The sequence below is a fragment of the Photinus pyralis genome, unplaced genomic scaffold, assembly GCF_008802855.1.
Source record: "Photinus pyralis isolate 1611_PpyrPB1 unplaced genomic scaffold, Ppyr1.3 Ppyr1.4_LG8, whole genome shotgun sequence".
Classification (NCBI taxonomy): Eukaryota; Metazoa; Arthropoda; class Insecta; order Coleoptera; family Lampyridae; genus Photinus; species Photinus pyralis.
In genome coordinates this window covers 33,027,506-33,048,945 of record NW_022170819.1, presented here as the reverse complement: position 1 = coordinate 33,048,945, position 21,440 = coordinate 33,027,506, and the positions used below count along the sequence as shown (strand labels likewise).

Below are 21,440 nucleotides of genomic sequence, written 5' to 3'. Positions count from 1 at the left end.
TGGTTGCTAGTATGAAAATGGAGCTGCACAAAATGGTGCGCTAATCATCCTACTCTGGTATAGATAATATTCCGCAAAATAAACGCCAAATTAGGGTTGCTATCTCAAAGCTCTGCCAACTAGGACAGGAAGCGTGAAAACCCCAGATTTAGGGATTATAAACCCGGACATATCAACCGAATTTGATAAAAAAAATTGTCTAAAGAAATAAAACAAACAATTTATTTTTCTGAATAAAACAAAGCGCACTTTATCACGAAACAAAATCTTTTTTAACTGTTAGAAATCAGCAACGGCTTACCTACATTTTTAAATTCTTTAAATGAAGCAATAATACACTTTTTTAACAAAATGAAATACAGAAGCTATTCACAATAATTTTTAAATTTATTTATTTTATTTTGCCTTTATTTTTGAGTGGGCGGGGTTTTAGCCAAGGCTGCTCTACCAACCCAACCCACTATACATTTACAACAATCCATGCCCGAACCTGGATTCGAACCAAGGACCCTTAGCAGCACAGTCCAGCTTTAACTGAACTGCGCCACACGAATGAAACAAAAATTTGGTCTTTTAATAAAATAAAATGTTTAATGAACTATTTACTTTTCAGGTCTTCGGTATTTATCCGTCTTTCCAATAACCTTTGGAATATCTTCCTTTCTTAAAAGAAATTTATAAAAATCTAGGTACACAATTATAGTCTTTGAAATTGTACTTTATTTTTATCACTAACGAGACTGTTTCAATATTCAATAAATTCCTTTCTTTGGTCCACTGTTATGCCACTAGTGAAAATATTCTTTCAACGTTGGCATTATGAGCAAGAATGCAAAAAAGGTACTAGGCAATTTTCAAAAACTCCGAGTATAAATGAGCATTCGGTGTTTTAAAAAATTGTAACCAAAGCTGACTTGAGCTTAAAAGTTGATCTTGTTGGCTTAAATTTTGACAGAAAGATTTTTAATTTACCCACTCATAGATGTGTCAGTAGCAGCCTCACTAATCGAATCGAACGTGGTGTTGTTAAACGCACCCTCGATATCTAAAAACGCTCCCAGAGCTATTCCCCCGGAAGACATTCACAGACTTGACAGACAGACACACTTTTATTTTTAGCGCATTTCCACAAAAATAAAAAAAAAATGCGCTATTGTGGCCACTTTGTCCGTCCGTCCGTCCGTCCGTCCGCTAACTTTGCGACGCTACTAGTTTTTTTATCTTAAGAGCTATTGTTCTACTTTTTTCGCTATTTGGTTCGTTATGGTGTCGAGTCTTGTACCAAGGAAGGAATTTTTCTGTACCGCTTACAAAAAAAGTTATTGTAAAAAAAACAAAAAACCGTTTTTTACATGTTCCATAATTTTACACATTTGCCGTTTATTAACGATCCTAGAGATCGTTTATAATTTTGCATTGCTATCTGTCGCCTGCCGGTTGGTCTCTCCGTCTGTTCCTTTGTCTGTCTGTCCATCTATCTGTCCGTGTGAACGATTAGAAATGTTCGATCGCTTTTACATCTCCGTTAGTTATGAACTGAATTGCATGAAATTCAATATGGGCATAGATTTAGCCATATAATACGCAATGCCAAAAGTTGAATCGAATCGATTCAAAATTCACAGTGCCCTTTTCGCATCTCGACCATTTTTAAACCGAATTGCAAACTTTTTTACTTATAAAAGTATTTGAATGAAATTTGATACATAGGCACTTGGAATAAAGGGAAATCAAACGCCAATTTCAAAATTTGGTTTTGCGCATGCGCAGTGCCAACTTTTTTATTTATGGAAGAATTTAAACGAAATTTATCCATAGGCACTTGGGATAAAGGAAAATCAAACGCCAATTTCAAAATTTGGTTTTGCGCATGCGCAGTGCCAACTTTTTTATTTATGGAAGAATTTTAATGAAATGTGATACATAGGCACTTGGAATAAAGGAAAATCTAGCGCCAGTTTCAAAATTTTATTTTGCGCATGCGCCGTGCCAACTTTTTTATCTATGGAACTATTTAAGTGAAATTTGATACTTAGGCGTTTGGAACAAAGGAAAATCTTAGTTTATTAGTTAGTTATAGTAAATTAGTTTTAAAATTTAGGTTTGCGCATGCGCAGTTCCAACTTTCTTATTTAGAAAAGCATTGAAATGAAATTTTTCTCATAAACTGAAATTGAAGTAGCACGTCAACAATGGATTGCCCATGTGCAACGCTATCTTTCATATTTGTGGCCGGATTTTTACGATTTTAACAGAAGTTGCATCTTACAAATGGGAAATGAATGCAAGTGGAAATGGGCTTTATGTAAATCGTTTACGATTACTTTTTAACTTGTTAATTTATGTAAATGACATCTACATGTCAGACCGGGATAGTATCTTCACACTGTATGCCGATGATACAACCATCACAGTTACATCCACTGATCCTACTAAAAGTGAGGAACAAATTAATAATGCACTAATTTTCTAGGGGTGCAGATCGATGCCAGGCTTTCCTGGAGACAGCATGAAAATAAAGTTTGTACAAAATTGGCATCTGTTGCGTATATCCAAAACATTTGTCATATTCAGTTTCTGTGAAGATCTTAAAATGCGTTTATTATAGCTTTTCACATTCTATCATTAGTTACGCCATCATTGCCTGGGGTCATTCTACAGCAATGATGAATTTGATGTAGGATTGTTAACGTGTTGGCCTTGCCTTTTACACCAATGTAGATCTCAGAAATTGGATCGATTGAACGTAAAATTGCGAACTTCTTGTACCTTTTGATCTACTGACTGAATATCAATCCGACTCTGAAGGACCATGTAATTTTTCTGTGGTGGTTTCGTGCTTCTCAATCATAGACCAAAATTTCGCAAAACTGCATGTAAAAATACTGGTGCTTTATTCAACATCATAACAACGAATAATCATTTCCCCATACATAGAATTAACAAAAATGCGATTGCGCATAAACAAACTCAACTATTCGTAACATTTACCATGCAAAGGCGCTGTGTGCGGAATATTATAAATGCTGGCTACAGGGAGGACTGTCGCAATATCTTTAAATCGTTGCAAATTCTAACAGCTCCATCACAATACATTTTTGACTCAGTTTTGTTCGTAAATATAAAGTATAATTATATAACGCATAAAAATGTTCATTCTTACAATACTCGGAACAAAAATCAAATATATAATGATAGATTACGATTAAAAACGTCGCAAGCGGCACATAATTATTGGGGCCCTGTATTGTATAACCGTTTACCTTCTTGTTTCCAATCTCTAAATGAACAACTTTTTTCCAAGAAACTTAAAACTTTTTTACGCGAAAATCCAATATATAACATCCAAGAGTTTTAATAACAGTAGAAGTCGTGCACTTTGCCGCCATCTTGGATTTTATTCGCGGGGTCAATCAAGGTCAATTAAATTGATTCGCGGGTTCGCCCCCGTGGACGAGGGGTGTTTTCGAGGGTGGAGGGGGGAAATTTGGAGTTTGATTTGATTAATTGATTAAAAACTGTGGGATTTTGGTCTTTATTGACATTTGATAAGAGCGATGACGTAATCGATTAATTTAATTCGCGGCTTGATTAATTTAATTTGTGGTTTGATTGATCTAATTAATTTAATCCGCGGCTCGATTAATTTAATTCGCGGTTCGATTAATTTAATCGTCGTTTTGATTGATCTAATTAATTTAATTCGGGGTTTGATTGATCTAATTAATTTGATTCGCGGTTTGATTAATTTAATCCGCGGTCCAATTAATTTAATTCGCGGTTTGATTTCTCGGAATTTCCTCTAATTAATTTAATTTGTGGATTTGATTAATTTAATCCGCTGTCCGATTAATTTAATTCGCGGTTTGATTGATCTAATTAATTTATCGATTAATTTAAATTGATCGTATAATCAAGAATAATTACACATATGTAATAATTACACACAGGTAACTCTAATTGAAAACAAAATGGCGGAAAAACAAAATGGCCGCCAAGGGCGGAAATTTGAAATTTTTTCTATCTTTCTCTCTTACTCACTGCGTCTATCTCTCTCTTACTCATTGCGTCCCTCTTTTACCTATTCTGAAATAGAAGTTAGAAAATGAACAAGTTTTAATTATGTTTATTAGGGTGCAACAATTAACAAAAAAAAAAACATTACAATCAAAAATTAAGCGCAAATTACAATTTAAAATATACAATACAAACCCGTTTCCACACCACCCAGGAGGTAGAGTTAAGGCGCGTTTTTTTTAACGTGGTGTTCCCCTGTAGGCCTAGTCCACAGAACGTATTTACAAACTTAAAAACTAATATGTACAACTTAAAATTAAATATGTACAGTAACTATCAAAAAGAATTACTTCTTATAACCATACGGTAGTGTGTCGCAGCCTACAGCTATGCGGCGACGCTTTGTGTACGCGACACGATAGCGCTTCCTCTCAGGCTTGGAGATGACGTCGTATGTACAAGTCCTGGCTATACGACGATCAGTCTCCACAAAAGTCTCTGGGGCATTGTTCAACACGGCGTCCTTGATTGTTTCGAAATTCACCACAGCACTATTTTTGTAATTTAGGGAGATGCCCTTAACCTTACACACTACACTATAATTGTTAGTACTTGGGGAAAACACCTTGAACGCATAGTTTTTCGGTCCACCACTCACAAACTCAACTATTCTGCTGCCGGGGCCATAGCATTCCACCTCGTCAGTCATATCTCCCAAGAAGTTGCCGCAAGCTGGTGACCACTCTCCGGGGTTCTCCGTGAAGATGACTGAATCGGTGTCAAAGTACAAGACTCGTTCACCCAGCTGCTCGAGATAGCTGTAGAGTTTTAGGCGGGCATGGGCGGTTGTATAAGCTGCCAACACCACATTGGTGGTCCTCAGGGGTTCGACGGCTTCTTCGGGGAGTGTCCAGTTGACGATGAGGGTCTCGTCGTTCACGGGAATGATCGAGTTGAGTTCCACGGCCGGGTCAGTGAGCATTTGGAAAAACTGCTCAGGCTCTGAGACAATTGCGGTTTTCGTCAGATTGTCGCGCTGTCCAAACTTTCCCCAAAACGAATTGAGGAAAAGTTTGGCAATGTAGCGAAGCCCTGCGTTCACCGCAATCTTGGACCGGTCGAGTTGGATCCCCTCGTGCTCCATGTAGTCGGCTAGGTACTGCATACAGGCCTCCTCGTCAACACACCAGGATGGCCACCCACTGCATTCTTGCTTCGTCTTCAAAAAGTTGTCGACGTAGCCGGTGAATAATCCCCCGCTCTTTGTAGCCTTATCGTACTTGGTGGTACGGTACTCCCATACTTCTTGTATGTCCTCCACTACGTACCCCAAGGAAATGGCTTTACGGAGTTCATCGGCTACGTATGTGCCACTGAACCTCCGTTCTTCTTCAGAGTGCTCACACTCATCCTGCTCCATCGTTTCGCAACATGTGCGGCATAGCGGAAACATGAGCTTGCCGTGGCAACGGTATGGAAGCACGGGGTGGTAGAGGTGTTGGGGCGGCAGAACCGTGCACTTCATTATGCCTTCCACGGAATTAAGATTGACGGTGCGAAGTTCTTCGGGGGTTACAAGTACGCGCGGGTGGCCTACAGGGTATTTTGCGTACTTGTTGACGTAGGGGTACAGGGAGCAGACGTCCAAGTACCTTATCACTTCATCGCCTTCGGTCTTGTGATACAACTTGACGGCATTCGTACGTCCGCCAAAGAAACCGTCTCGGGGGTTTAGGGGCTCATTTTTTACCACGTTGTGGTTTTCCAAAAATTCGGCTATATCCGGATTATTAATGAGGTACGTCTTGAAGTCGCACTCCCACATTTCCACGAGATTGTAACCTGCGGCCCTAATACGTACTGACGTCGCCTCAGTCTTCTCGCGACGCACTCCCATCGTGTCCGTTTTATCGCCCTTCAGCGCAGCCGTCTGATCGGAGTGACATCTCTCGCACCCGTGGAAGTAGCAGCCATGGAACTGGTAGACGGTGTTCGTTGCTTGGGAGTACCCGTCCACAATGATCCCTTCCTTTAGGCGCACTTCTCGGGTGTTGCCGGCATGTTGAAGATCGGGGATTTCACGGTTTTGCAATAGCAGTAACCATTTAATGGCTACTTTACTCTGGTTATCGCTTGCTCTGTAACCGCCGTGAGGGATGAGCCCTATGGTCTCTTCCTGGAGAAAGTTTCTTCGGAACACGAGACTGCAGGCGGAGGCAATTGTGCAACACTCTCTGAATGGGTCGACTTTGTTTTCGGTGACGAACTTGTGCCAAAATTCAACGCATGCACGCCGTAGGATGTTGACGTCCTGAATGCAGTATTGTACAATTTCCGCTTGGAAATCGAATACAGCGTTGCGGATTTCCTCTCCATTGTACCACTCAAGAAAATCTTCACGATTCTTCGCAGACATCTCGTCACAGCCATAGAAATGGGGTGCGGGCATCGGGCCGACATAATCTTGATTAGCAACGGTGTTGAAGAAGTGCGGAAAGTGACCCTTTGACCCCTCAAAATTGAAAGTTTTTGGGAAAGCACTTAATGGAATCGGTATAAAATTGAGACTGTCGATGAATCTGATGTTGTTATTGCACGCGAGCGAAGTAATTTTTGTGCCTGTCGCAATTATCTCTGGGTTCCAGGCAGAGGGAGTCTTCATCATCTCCTTCAAAATGAAAATACTGTCGTAGCCTTTGCTGTTGTGCGCGATAGCCACGACATCACGATTTTTCTTGGCCAATGATGACACCAGACTTAAAAGTTCATCGACAGGGGCTGTTTTAAATATATGTTGACGGTTACCACAATTGTCACAAGGCATATTAATGTCCTTATTGTTTACGATGCACGTCTTGCACACGTGTTGCGCGACACAAAGATTGGGGATATGCACGTAAGTGTTAGGTCGGTTTTCAAACTGTTCGTCCTGGCGGCACTCAAAGTCGTAGAAAACAAACACAAAGTCTTTGTCTAACTTTTTCTTGTTTGGGGAATTCTTAGCCATATAACAGAGGTGACGTATGGGACGTTCTGCGTTGCAAGTAACACATAGTTTGAACCCGCACTTGTGGGGCTTCTTATTTTTCCACACGGTCGCTAAACACGTCCGACATCGACGTACTTGCGAGCATAAATTCTGGTCTTTATGATAGCGATAGCAGTCCTGTCCACGGAAATCGCGATTACACTCCGCGCACTTAATGTTCACAACATCCTTGTTGCACGGGGGATTGTTGTGACAACAGGGACAAATGTACTTACAGTTTTTGTGAGCCTTACGTTCACTCATGCGTACACGACACGACTCACAAAAGTAGCTACAACTAAACGCGGACGTTAGGCTTGTAATCACATTGTAATGTTCATTCTCCATGAGGAGGTTTAGCACTTGACGCTGAGGGGATCGTAGACCTTCAAAATACACCGTTTTGCCCATCCGATGATTGTAGACAACGATCGTATAGTCCGTGAGGTGGTCTTGAAACTGGCGTATGTGTTCAATGGTCCCTCCGTTACTCAAATCTACGCCTGCCGCAGCATACAATTCTCGGGCTTTTTCTGTCTGGAGAGCATGTCCAACTTTCAGGTATGGTAAATCTGGGCTATTGTTACGGAAAGCTATGGCGGTGACCAGCGCACGAGCGAGGCACAGAGTATCATTGTTGTTAATGATAATGATACCGTGTTTTCGCTGCGAGAACTCCTCAAAAGTAACACCCGTCATGCGTTGCCGCCCCTTGCCATTAGGGAGGGTAATTAGACTCACGTCAACCCGTAGTGCATCGCTGGAGAAGAACGCCTTATTACTTTGCATAACCTTGTCCATGGTCTTCAGCATGACGTTAGCATTCAGTTGGTCGATACGGCGGAATGAAAATCCAAGAGGGTTGTCAGGAAACTCGCTATTTGTCAGCATTAATCCAATGCGATCACTCACACTACGCCTCTTAGTTATATAATTAATAAGCGCAGTCAGTGATTTCTGTAACAGAAATACACAGAATGAAGTTTAGTTTAATAAAAATAGATTTGTATGCATACCTTAAGCCATTCTAGAGGTGCTTCATTGGGCTCCGCATCATCAAACTTGATAGTTAACTGTTGGGCTGTCAAGTTGAATTTCTTTATTACCCGCTCTCCCTCTGACAACACTAAGAAACGTCGAGGTACTCCACGGCCAACTTGGGGTGATAATTGGTGTAGACCCGAAGTAGAGGGTTCGGAGTTAATCTGTAAAGAAGTTAATAATTAAATTCATCGTATAGTATAATTAAAGAAACACTTACATTATTAGATCCCGTAGGTGTAGCTTGTTGTAGACCGGACGTGGAATGTTGTGGATTAAGAAACTGTAAAGACGTTATCATGTAGAACTTGCACACTGAAAAATTATTATGCAACTTACATTATTTACACACGGAGCAGCACGCTTTCGATTAGGCTTTACGCCTGAAGTTGCAGGTCGTGGTGCATTCTGGAATAATGATTCAAATTAAAATATGAACAACTTTACAAAAATAAGATGAACTTACTTTCACAGTGAGGTCCATTGGCTGCGATTGGGTCAGGACGTTTTCCGAAGCCGTTTTGGATACATGGGGCTGTAATAAATTGGGATTAAAATCTGAATATTGAGTAATTGAATATAAACTTACATTTACAGTAAGGTCCAGTGGTTGCGACTGTGTTTTAGCAGTCATAGTCGGATGTTGTAAAGTATTCTACAATCAAAATTACAATTAAAATATGAGCAACTTTAAATTAAAATAAACTTACAGTGACAGTAAGATCGACGGGTTGGGACTGTGGGACGACGCCCGTATTAACTTGCTGCGCATTCTGCAGAGAAATTTATATTTAGAAATTTATAAGTGTACAAATATTAAAAACTTACCACATTTTGTTGAAGCAGGCGCGTTTGAATGGTACCCACCACATCACGAAGACGCCGGAAGTGCACAATGTCTTCTTCTTCAGGAATCACTTCACCGGAAGTTATCATATTGTGCAACTGCTCACAAACCTTAACCATGGCATCCTCGGAAAGGAAGTCAGCATCGAACGCAGCACACATGGATTTAAAATGGGCAGCCATTGCACAAGTTAAAATACACACAAAGCACAAACACAAAGATCACGTAAAAACTCGAAAAATACGCACGTACAAATGTAAGAACGCGAGTAATTCCGAGTCCCCGAAAATAAGATTTTTATATCAGAGCAGGTAAAATAGAATCCGATCCCTTCCGAACATTACCGAACGCTCTATTGTTCTCCTAAAACCGGTTTTCCGCTTGATTAAACATGATCTATTGTTTAAAATGCATGACTCATATTTCGCTAAACCTGTTTTCCGCATGAATAGCCACATTTTTTGTTCTTGTGGTCGTCTTTATGGCACCACGTCAATCATTTTCTTTTGTTCTCGTCATGACTCATCGTCACCTGCACAACTATGACTCATCTTTTTAATTTAATTCGCGATTATAGTGACGTATTAGATTTACAGTTACGCGGTGTTTATAAAGCTGGTGAGGGTTGCGCCTCGTTCTCATTTGTGTTCAGTTCAGTGTTCAACGTGATATTGTGTCAGTGTACTAGTTCAAAGTTACAAGTAAGTTCAATCGCCTCTGTTTTTTGATATAATTGGTAATTAAATTGTTGCAATTGTTTTCTAATTGGTAATTAAATTGTTGCAATTATTTTCTAATTTTACATTTCGTTACAGATTATGTTTTCGTACAGCAAACCTTATTCTCGTCCATCAACAAACCCCAGAGATCCTCGTACTGCTGAAAAGTTGTCGACGACACTCAATTACTACAAGCCTATTGCATCATCGCCAGAATTCTGCTACACAGAGGATGATCACCGAGCATTCGACAGGGATGTTATGAAGGAATACAACATCTCATCTTACAATAATCCAGTGCCCAGACACGAAGATTTCTGTTTATCAACACAAGACCGTAAGCGCATACATAACAAGTTTATGGATAAAGAACGACAGCAATTACTCAGTGAGTCGACATTTAATCTAAATAATAGTGGATCCAAAATCCTGAAAGTGGGTCTAGACGTATTTGAAGATTGCCCCTGTGTCAAGATACAAGGCAAGGATCGGAGCATATATTTTTCAAAGAGTGCCTTCGAGAGTTTTTTAAGCGAATTAGAAGACATCGTCGGAGCAGTAAAGCACGAGGAAGAAGATGAAACTTTCGATCTAGAAGATTTTCATGTACGGTGCTGCAGAAAATATAAAGCTGCGCGTATCATTTCGAAGAAAGAAATCCACTGTGAACTGTACTTGGGACTCGTCACCCTGGAAAAAGTGATCGCTATGGCAGACTACTTACGTCAGAAGCTTAATTATTTGGGTAATTATTTGGAAGGTAATGATTGTCCTTTCAAAAACTTTGTAGAAAAAGTTGTGGACATTCTGGATAGACGTCAGCAAAAAGATGTGAGTTATAACGATTTGCTAACAAATTTAACTACTGAACCTTTAGTTATACATGAGTTAGTCCATAAGTATCCGTATTTTGTGATTGATAAGATAGAGGATTATATGCAAACTTATGATGATAGGTTCTTGTACAAATAAATGTAAATAAATATAAATGTAAGTTCTACATTCTTTTAATCAGTTTGGTGTTATACTTCGAGACATTACAATGGAAAATAAATTTCTTCATCCATTTTCCGCTCTTGTAAGTGGCCCAAGCGGGTCGGGAAAGAGTTATTTTATTGTAAACTTTCTAAAAAATATAACAAACATCTGCTCTGTACTGTTTGAAAAAATAGTTTGGCATTACGGGGAATGGCAGTCATTGTACGAAGATCTAAAAGGTGTTGAATTCCATCAAGGCTTACCCGATATGTCCAGTTTCGATGGCTTAAAACCTGTACTGATAATTATTGATGATTTAATGCGTGAATCAAATGGAGCTATTGTTGACATTTTTTACAAAAGGATGTCATCATCGTAACCTCAGTGTTTTCTTTCTAACCCAAAACATATTTCATCAAGGAAAAGGACAGAGAGATATATCTTTAAATGCACACTACATTATTTTATTCAAAAATCCCCGAGATCGGGCACAAATAAAGCATTTAACGCGGCAAATTTGCCCTGAAAACTCCAAATTTTTAGAAGAAGCGTATAATGATGCAACGTCTAAACCCCACGGATATCTGTTATTCGATTTAAAACAAAGTACACCGGATGTTTTCCGCTATAGAACATCGATATTTGAAGAAGATGGCGCTTGTGTGGTATATATACCAAAAAAGGGTATTAAAGGTTTGAATCTTGAGCAATTGGTACATTCATAATGGTTTCAAAGTTGACGAAACATTCCGAGTTGCTTCGTGCTCTCTCAAAATTGGGACCAAAGGAGCGGTTAGCGTTGATAAAATGTTTGGACGACAATCAAATTGAATGCATATGTGAGTGTATTTACAACACTTTAAAAGGACAAGTCGATTTGACCGCTGATCAGAAGCGAAGTCTCGCTCGTCATAAAACCATCTTACGGCGTATGGTAACGCCCCGTGAAAAGATAAAAAAGAAGAAACAGATACTAATTCAAAACGGAGGTGCATTCTTGCCATTTGTGCTAGGTCCGTTACTTGGTGGTTTACTCGGAAGTCTTTTTCAATAATCATGGAACACGCAAAGAAAATGTTACTCGTACCGCAGGAAGTTATGCAGCGAATTAAAGCAAATGAAACAAGGAAAGAAGATGTTTTATCGCAAATTGACGACGAAATGTCCCAAGTATTAAATTCTACACAGTCTCCATATGAAAAGTGGCAACAATATTCTCAAGTTTTACAGAAATATTTACATTTTTCGGAACAAATGCGAAAACCTGTAAGCATAGCAATTGAATCAAAGCCTACAGGAATGTCCGAAGATGAAATAATAGCTACAGTTCCACAAACTTTTAAGAAAAAAGCCGAAAATTTTCTACGAATACTCAATGCTTCGGGGGATATTTTATGGGACAATAGAGGAATTGTCACAATAAAAGGCGAAGTAATCCCGTCATCGAATATTATTGACTTAATACACGACACAGTAAGACCGCGTCAATCAACAAATCCGGAAGGTGGCCGACAGTTTGCAGATTTCGTAAAAGAAATTAATGTTCCTCAAGAATTTATTGGCAAAAAACAAAGTGTTGTAAAAACCGAAGACATTATTTCGAAACGCCCAAAAATTACTGTGAACCCTGTTCAAGACGTTACCACAAAACGGACGAGAAGTGCACTTAAGCAACCGGATACGAGAAAACGTTCCAAAAGTTCTGGTGGGCTACAGCGAGGTGGATGGAATACTTCTAAACGATTGCATATTCCCGGATGGAAAACCTTTAAACTTTAAGTAGATGGAAAGCATATATTATGATCCTCACATCCTGCCGGATTCGGTGGAGTTTCCTCCTTGTCTTCAGCGTTAAAAAATAGATATTCAACTGAGGATGTAAAAGCATGGTTACAAAAACAAGAAGCATATACTGTGCACAAGCCCGTTAAAAGAAAATTTCAACGCAACAAATACATAGTTAACAACATGTTTGAATTATGGCAAGCCGATCTTTGTGATATGAGAAGCCTAGCGAAAAACAACAGAGGCTATAATTACATATTAACGGTCATTGACGTATTCAGTAAGAAAGCATGGGCAAGACCTCTCAAGCAAAAAAGCGCAAATTCTATAATTGAGGCGTTTTCGTCCATTTTTGAAGAATGTGACAATACACCTGAAAATATACAAACTGATAAAGGAAAAGAGTTTGTGGCAGCAAGCGTACAACAATTTTTAAAAAAATACAATATAAATTATTATGTAACCCATAATCCCGACGTAAAAGCTTGCATAATCGAACGGCTGAATCGCACATTAAAGACGAAAATGCACCGCTACTTTACATATAAGAACACATTCAAATACGTGGACGTTCTACAAGATTTGGTGTCTGCATATAACAAATCCTATCATTCTTCGATCAAGATGGCGCCTGATGATGTGAACGAAGAAAACATTTTGAAAGTTTGGCAGAACCTCTACGCGAAGGGTTTTGGTAAAGAAACTCGACCTATATATAAAGTGGGACAACACGTGAGAATCACCAGAACCAAATATCATTTTGAAAAGGGATATGAGAGTAACTTTAGTCAAGAGGTGTTTAAAATTATTAAAGTTATAAAGAGACGTCCGCCTGTGTACAGAATAGTGGATTTAAGCGGTGAAGATATAGAAGGGACTTTTTATGAGGAAGAACTGCAGGCTGTTACGATAGACGAAGATACAGTATTTAAAATTGACGAGATTTTGGAAGAAAAAGGAAGAGGAAAAAACAAAAAATATTTAGTGAAGTGGCGAGGTTATAGTGACAAATTCAATTCTTGGATTTCTGCGGCAGAACTCAAAAACATATAAAAATGGAAGAAGAATTCTACATTACCCTGTCGATTATTTTCCCAACAATACAACTTCACACTTTGTTACACAGTTGCCAAAGCGTATAAGATTAAGTGGTAATTGGTCCGTCGGGATAGCCGAAATACAATATCCTTGTGCGTTTGCGTCAATCAGTGAAACTGACAATTTAATTTACTACAGAGATGCGCCAATAACAGATTTTCCGTTAAATAAAGTTTTAGAAAGTGCAGCGACATTTTTCCGTAATAATCTCGGAACGTCTATGTATAAAAACGGCGGTTGGTACGTGATCAAACTTGATGCTGGTAATTATGAAAACATTGAAGATATTCTTAAAGAAATAAACAATCACGAAAATTTAGGAAAGTTAATCACAATCAAATATTACAAGATCACAAAACGTGTGGCGATCGCATTTAGGACGCCTCTCTCCGTACTGGGATTTTCCCAAAGGTTAGCTTTACAGCTTGGGTATCGTCCAGAACAGAATGTAGTACGCGATTCCATACCCCCGCATCCTGCAAGTATTTGGTCAGGCGTGCCCTCACAGATGTTCATTTATTGTGATATTGTGGAGCCGCAAATCGTAGGAGATGTGTTATCACCACTAATGAGAATAGTTAACATTACCGCCGAAAATTACATTTATGGAAGTCATAAAGATGTAGTGTTTTCACCGTCACACTATATGCCCGTGATGACGAAAGAGTTTGAAAATATCGAAATACATATAAGGACGGATACAGGCGCTCCTATGCCATTCGAGTTTGGAACATTGAGTTTAAAGCTTCATTTTAAGAAATGGACTGCCCATATCAACAATACTACGTAAATCAAGCGGGCTCGGGTATCGGTACGATTTATAGAGGTTCGCCGTACCAAAGAGGTCATGGAATAGGAAGCTGGCTGGGCGGAGTGTTTCGTTCCATATTACCTTTGTTTAAATCGGGAATGCGAGCTGTGGGAAAAGAAGCTTTAAGAACTGGTGCAAATGTACTAGGTGACATAATTGAGGAGAAACCAATTAAAGCAGCGTTTCAAGAACGAGTTCAGGAAGCAGGAAGAAACCTTAAACGAAAAGCCGATGACAAAATTGATACATTAATGCACGGATCTGGTTATAAAAGACCACACATGATCGATTACGGTCAGTTCAAAATTGCTACGGAGAAGAAAACTACACGTCCGAAAAAAGCTCCTAAACGCAAAGTTGTCAAACCAACATTCAGTGACATTTTCTCAAAGAATGGCATTCCTTCACGCACAGTCATGTGAATGCATCAAATCTGAGTTGGATCTGTTTGCACTTCCTGCAACACAAACCAGTATCGAAGGTGGGGAATGGGTGTTTTACAAGCCTTTATCATCACTATCAGACGAAGCGCCTATTGAATTCGTGGTCCCCGGAAATGGAAATGATTACCTCGATTTAAGCCACACAATGCTCTACGTTACGGCGAAAATTGTAAAACAAGATGACGCGACTTTGGGTGCGGAAGATGTTGTAGCGCCTGTCAACAATTGGCTGCATACGTTGTTCAGTCAAGTGGAAGTATGTTTGAATCAGAAATTAGTGTCACCACCGAGCAATACTTATGCGTATCGTGCATACATTGAAACTCTATTGAATTATGGCTCTGAAGCCAAAGCAACTCATCTGGGGTGTTCACTATGGCACAATGATACTCCGAAGCAAATGGATACATTAACAGCTGATAACAAAGGTTTCGCTATTCGTCAAAATACCACAAAGCTCGGTAAAATGGTGGAAATGGTTGGTCATGTGCACGCGGACTTATTTAATCAAGAAAAGTTTCTCATGAATGGAGTTGAAATGAAAGTAAAATTTGTTCGAACAAGAGACACCTTTAGTTTAATGGCTGCTACTGGTTCAACATACAAAGTGAAAATTGTGGATGCCAGTTTACTGGTTAGAAGAATGAAGATTAATCCTGTAGTTCTTCTTGCGCACACAAAAGCATTAGAAACCACTGCAGCCAAATACCCTATTACTAGATCGGATGTGAAGGTGCTAACGATTCCCGCAGGTGTGCAACGCAAATCATTGGATAATGTCTTCCTTGGACAACTACCAAAACGCTGCATAATTGGTTTTGTGTCCAATAAAGCGTTTAACGGAGAATACGCTTCCAATCCCTTCAACTTTCATCATTACAAGATTAATTATATGTCTCTGTACATTGATGGGCAGCAAATTCCATCAAAACCGTTACAACCAGATTTCACTCAAGAAGGATTATACGTAAGGGCCTACCACACTTTATTTTCTGGAACTGGAATACATTTTTTGAACGAAGGAAATAACGTATCACGTTTAGACTATCCGCACGGATACTGCCTAATGACTTTCGATTTAACGCCGGATTTATCCGCAAACGCCACAACTCATTGGAACTTGGTAAAGAACGGTTCTCTTCGTATCGAAGTTGGTTTCCAAGACGCTCTGACTGAGACGGTGAATTGTCTCGTGTACGCAGAATTTGACAACGTTATTGAAATTGATAAACATCGAAATGTCATCGCAGACTTTAACATTTAAAAAAGTTTCTTTTGACGAGTCCCGGAATACAGTGCGTCACATAATTGCATGGCCACATGCTCATCATCAAGCTAGAAAAGGACCTTGGATGCAGTACGCAAGAGATGCCGCACGTTTCCAAAGACGCATTCATCAACTTGATTACATCATTTCCCCTGTGTTGGAAAAAAAGCTACTGCGCAGCGCATGACAGAAGGGATAAAATTATAATACTTTATTACGGATCCTCAGTTTATTAGAAAATGTTTCATGTGATGGATGCCTACGTTGATTTTCAAGGATTCCGCGGAAGCTTAAAGGAATTCATTCCGAAAGAAATATCTATCGTTTCGTCGGAGGGACCTAGTTGCACAACTCTACTGATGAAACCACCCGTCAATTATACTGTAACCTCATCGATGAAAAAAGAAATCAAATTCTTAGAAGACTGTTATCATGGCTTGAAATAGAATTCCGGGTACATTACGTTCGAGAACTTTGAAGAAGAACTACGCACGTTACTTCAGCCCTTCAATAGAATATACGTAAAGGGAGTGGAGAAACAATACCTACTGAATTTCCTTGACAAGTTTGTAATTAATTTAGAAGACGTGGGTTGCCCTTCGCTAAAGAAGTTAAAGAAAAGTCATAGCGGTGTAAGGTGCCTCAATCATGCGGAGAACACGCTTATGTGCGCTCAAGAAAATGCCTTAATATTACACGAGTGGGCGCAAATTGATTCATCAAATGAATACCCTAGAACTTCAACGAGCGTTGAATCTGATTCAGAAGAAGGCTGCGCGTGCTGTTTTCGCATCAGATGAACTTATACGAGCAAGTGTACGTCGGCCATTTGCTGCAATTGTCAATACAGATGTTTCAACACGCACAGGGCAACACTGGAACGGAATTTACATAGATGAAGATGGAAATGGAGAATATTTCGATTCATTCGGACGACCACCTACCGGATTACATTTAAAATTTTTGAAAAAACACGCCCGGAAATTCACCTTTAATTCGCGAGTGCTGCAGCATCCTTTATCAACTTATTGTGGACAATATTGTTTAATGTATTTAGTTTTTAAGTTTAATAATTTATCACTTAAGGAATTTGTAGATATGTTTAATAATGATTTAGAATGTAACGATGATATAATTGATTTATTGTATAATATGACTTTTTATAAGGTGAATCTAATTGATTAATAAAAGTCTAAATGTATTTCCGCATTTTTATTTAAAGGTAGGAAAGTTACAAGAAAGGAACCTACGGTAAGTAAACAATACTGATTGTTATAAAACGTCGCCATCGTCATCTTTAACAAAAGGTCTGCAGAAACAATTAACCCAGAACCTGTACCGCATTCATAGAAAACAGGTAATCCTAGCGTCCCAAAATGGTTTGCTTATTTTTCATTAATTTTGTATTCAAAAATTGTACGATTTAAGAAAAAGTAAACAAACTGTACAATATAGGGCCGTTAATGTACATGACCCTCATTTGCATTTCCCGAAATTATGTCTGGCTAAACCCTTATAAGCCACGAAAAATAAAAATTTGTTGGTTATTTTCGTGCGTTCGCCATGGAGGTTCTTCGTGACGCGATTGTGCAGAACATGGAGAGTATGTACCGCGAGATCCGCGAGATCGACATCACGGGGTGTTTGGTGTTTTTGTCGCAGTTAAGTGATTTTAACCCCGCAGTTACACCTACGACAGGTTCAACATTATCCAACATGTGTGAGTTAGTGGTACTCCGTGACAATATAGCTCTAACGGAGCTACCACGCACATTGGAACACCGCATAATGAACAAAAGTCTTATCTACTGCGATCTCCGTGCTAACATTTATACGCTCTCGGAGGAGCTGTGTAATTACATTAGACTATGCGAGAGCACTATGGGAAGTATAATGGACACTATAAACGTCCTGTGTGAGCTGGACGTGTCCGCACCTACGCCCGAAGTGATTGACTTTATGCACAACAATTTAAACATTTCAGTGCACCAGTTCACGGCGGTGGTGAATATGTGGCCGGAACTCTGTGGCTCACGCGTGGAGGCCCTAGTCCAATTATTTAATAAACTTTTTTAATTTAACCTTTATGTCCATATTTAGTTTTTTAAGTTTGTAAATACGTACCGTGGATTAGGCCTACAGGGGAACACCACGTTAAAAAAAACGCGCCTTAACTCTTCCTCCTGGGTGGTGTGGAAACGGGTTTGTATTGTATATTTTAAATTGTAATTTGCGCTTAATTTTTGATTGTAATGTTTTTTTTTTGTTAATTGTTGCACCCTAATAAACATAATTAAAACTTGTTCATTTTCTAACTTCTATTTCAGAATAGGTAAAAGAGGGACGCAATGAGTAAGAGAGAGAGATAGACGCAGTGAGTAAGAGAGAAAGATAGAAAAAATTTCAAATTTCCAGCCCTTGGCGGCCATTTTGTTTTTCCGCCATTTTGTTTTCAATTAGAGTTACCTGTGTGTAATTATTACATATGTGTAATTATTCTTGATTATACGATCAATTTAAATTAATCGATAAATTAATTAGATCAATCAAACCGCGAATTAAATTAATCGGACAGCGGATTAAATTAATCAAATCCACAAATTAAATTAATTAGAGGAAATTCCGAGAAATCAAACCGCGAATTAAATTAATTGGACCGCGGATTAAATTAATCAAACCGCGAATCAAATTAATTAGATCAATCAAACCCCGAATTAAATTAATTAGATCAATCAAAACGACGATTAAATTAATCAAGCCGCGAATTAAATTAATCGATTACGTCATCGCTCTTATCAAATGTCAATAAAGACCAAAATCCCACAGTTTTTAATCAATTAATCAAATCAAACTCCAAATTTCCCCCCTCCACCCTCGAAAACACCCCTCGTCCACGGGGGCGAACCCGCGAATCAATTTAATTGACCTTGATTGACCCCGCGAATAAAATCCAAGATGGCGGCAAAGTGCACGACTTCTAACTTTCGTTTTCAGCTATTTTTCGATGCCTTTGTCCTCCAATGCTAATTTCACGCAGAAATACAATTAGGTACTGAATTCACGGCCATCGAAATACAAATTTTTCATCGTCTGCCTCTGGCATTTGACTGCAGAAGTCACTAATGTCAGGCTGTCATCTGTCATGTGACTATTTTGTGTAGGAACCTGTACTTCAAATTTGTCAACCAGTGACGTTTATAGAAGCGCGGGAATGCGCGTGAGCGTATCTATTACCGGAAACACGTGAAATTTGACGCAAAATGGCGGCCGATCTCAACGACCAATCAAAAATTAGACACTCTATTGTCGCCACTGTCTCTATAAAGTCACTGTATTTTCATGGCGTGTGGCACTTGTAAGACGTGCTTGAAGTGAAATCGTGTTTTCGGTATAAATCTTATAAGATTTTCGTTGTCCAGATTAAGGTAAGCTTATCATTATTCTTTACAGATCTTTCTCTATTCTTCACTATTGCGTAAAATAATCAAATAAGAACGGAATAGCAATCAACCTTTGATATTAATATGTAACGTAAACAGTGTAAAAAATGGAGCAATTGACGTACGCACGTGGGGTTAAATCGACCACAGCGGTCGATATAACCCCGATGTGGTCGATATAACCCCGATGTGGTCGATATTGCCCTATTAGGTACCTATAGGTATTTTTCATTTCAGATGCCTCGCACTTACATACGAAAAACGGCGCGCTCTTCTTGGACTGAGGATTCCATGAAAAGGGCGTTAACTGAAATTGCACAAAATAAAATTACAATACGAAAGGCGGCTATTATGTATAGTGTCCCTTACGGAACTTTACAAGATCGCCTTAAAGGTCGCTATCAATCAAAGAAAATGAAATTAGGTCGAAGAACAGTGTTTAGTGAAGCAGAAGAGCTTGAAATTGCCCAAACAATTTTGGAACTATCTAAAGCTTTTTATGGTTTGACACCCACAAGTATTCGCGAACTCGTGTACTCTTTTGCTGAAAAGAACGGTGTGGCTAACCGTTTTAATGTGGAAACAAAGAAATGTGGGAAAGACTGGTTGTACTCGTTCATGAAACGTCACCCTAAATTAAGTCTAAGAAAACCGGAGGCTACTAGTCTGAATCGAGTCACGGCATTTAACCGTCAAGAAGTTGAGATATTCTATAATAACTTAGAGACACTGTACGGCCGTTTTCACTTTGAGAGTCATCATATTTTCAATGTTGATGAAACTGGTGTTAGTACCGTGCACGTGCCTCGCAGAATTGTAGCGCAAAAAGGCCTAAAACAAGTTGGCGCTATAACGAGTGGAGAAAGAGGCCAAACAACCACCGTAATCTGTGCATTTAGTGCATCTGGTCAATATATTCCACCTATGTTCATCTTTAAAAGGAAAAGAATGGAAGAGGGGTTGGAGAAGAATGGACCAGTTGGAGCAAGCTATAGATGCTCTCCTTCAGGATGGGTAACCGAACAATTATTTTATGAATGGCTTGTCCATTTTCAAAAGCACGTTAATGCCTCGAAAGACCATCCTGTTCTTCTTATACTCGACAACTATTCCACGCATTCGACTGTAATATCGTACAATTTTTGCCGTAACTCGGGGATACATATAGTGTCTCTTCCCCCCCACACATCACATCGCCTACAACCATTAGATGTCACCTTCTATGGTCCACTGAAGTCTGCTTATTATCAAGAGTGTGACAAATTTATGAAGAACAAACATTACGAAAGAATCAATACAACAGATATTGCAGAACTCTTCCGCGGTGCATTTAACAGAACGGCAACTGTTGAGAAAGCTGTTAATGGGTTCACCACAACTGGAATTTTTCCTCTAAATCGAGATATATTTAGTGAAGAAGAATTAATTACCCTTCCTGTCGAAACAGACGATCAGCAAAATTAACAAAATCCAGATAAGGATTTGCATCCCGGGCACGTAACGCCCCCAGCCGAGGAGTCGTCTCCTATTGCAGGGCCTAGTGGAACATGTAAAAATAAACCTAATAGCGTTACCATTGTGCCATCAGATTCTTCTTCGACAGATAATGAGATTGAATCAGTGTCTCAATCGGATGTAACTGATGACGAAGATAAAACTATAGTAATGAAAAAAAAATTAAACGGTAGTACAACTTTCCAAGAACTTTGCCAGATTCCAACCCCGAAAACTAGACTCAACAACAGACGAAAACAACATTCCCAAATCTTAACATCCACCCCACTGAAAGAGGATCTTGAAGAGAAAGAACGGAAGAGAAAGAATAAAAGTGCCGTACGAGTGAAGAAAACAATTGCAGGTGATGAAAATAAAACTGATAAAAATATAAAGAAAAAACCGAAAGAGCAAGAAAACGAAATATGTTCTGTGTGCGATGAATTTGGCCAAAATGGTGAACAATGGTGGC

The 21,440-nt window shown here is 39.2% G+C and overlaps 2 protein-coding genes across 2 annotated transcripts; one reads left to right on the top strand and one right to left on the bottom strand.

Moving 5' to 3' along the window:
• Nucleotides 1-4,363: 4,363 nt before the first annotated feature.
• LOC116179552 lies at nt 4,364-9,351 on the bottom strand. Its single transcript, XM_031499350.1, has 8 exons — nt 8,915-9,351; nt 8,797-8,859; nt 8,676-8,741; nt 8,553-8,621; nt 8,426-8,494; nt 8,307-8,369; nt 8,062-8,250; nt 4,364-8,002 (listed from the first exon to the last, which is right to left on the bottom strand). Exons 1-8 carry the CDS (start codon nt 9,113-9,115, stop codon nt 4,364-4,366), a joined length of 4,359 nt encoding a protein of 1,452 aa, XP_031355210.1. The 5' UTR covers nt 9,116-9,351.
• A 2-nt stretch (nt 9,352-9,353) lies between these two features.
• LOC116178909 lies at nt 9,354-10,774 on the top strand. The gene is made up of 2 exons (XM_031498562.1): nt 9,354-9,634; nt 9,749-10,774. Exons 1-2 carry the CDS (start codon nt 9,476-9,478, stop codon nt 10,622-10,624), a joined length of 1,035 nt encoding a protein of 344 aa, XP_031354422.1. The 5' UTR covers nt 9,354-9,475; the 3' UTR covers nt 10,625-10,774.
• Nucleotides 10,775-21,440: the final 10,666 nt, after the last annotated feature.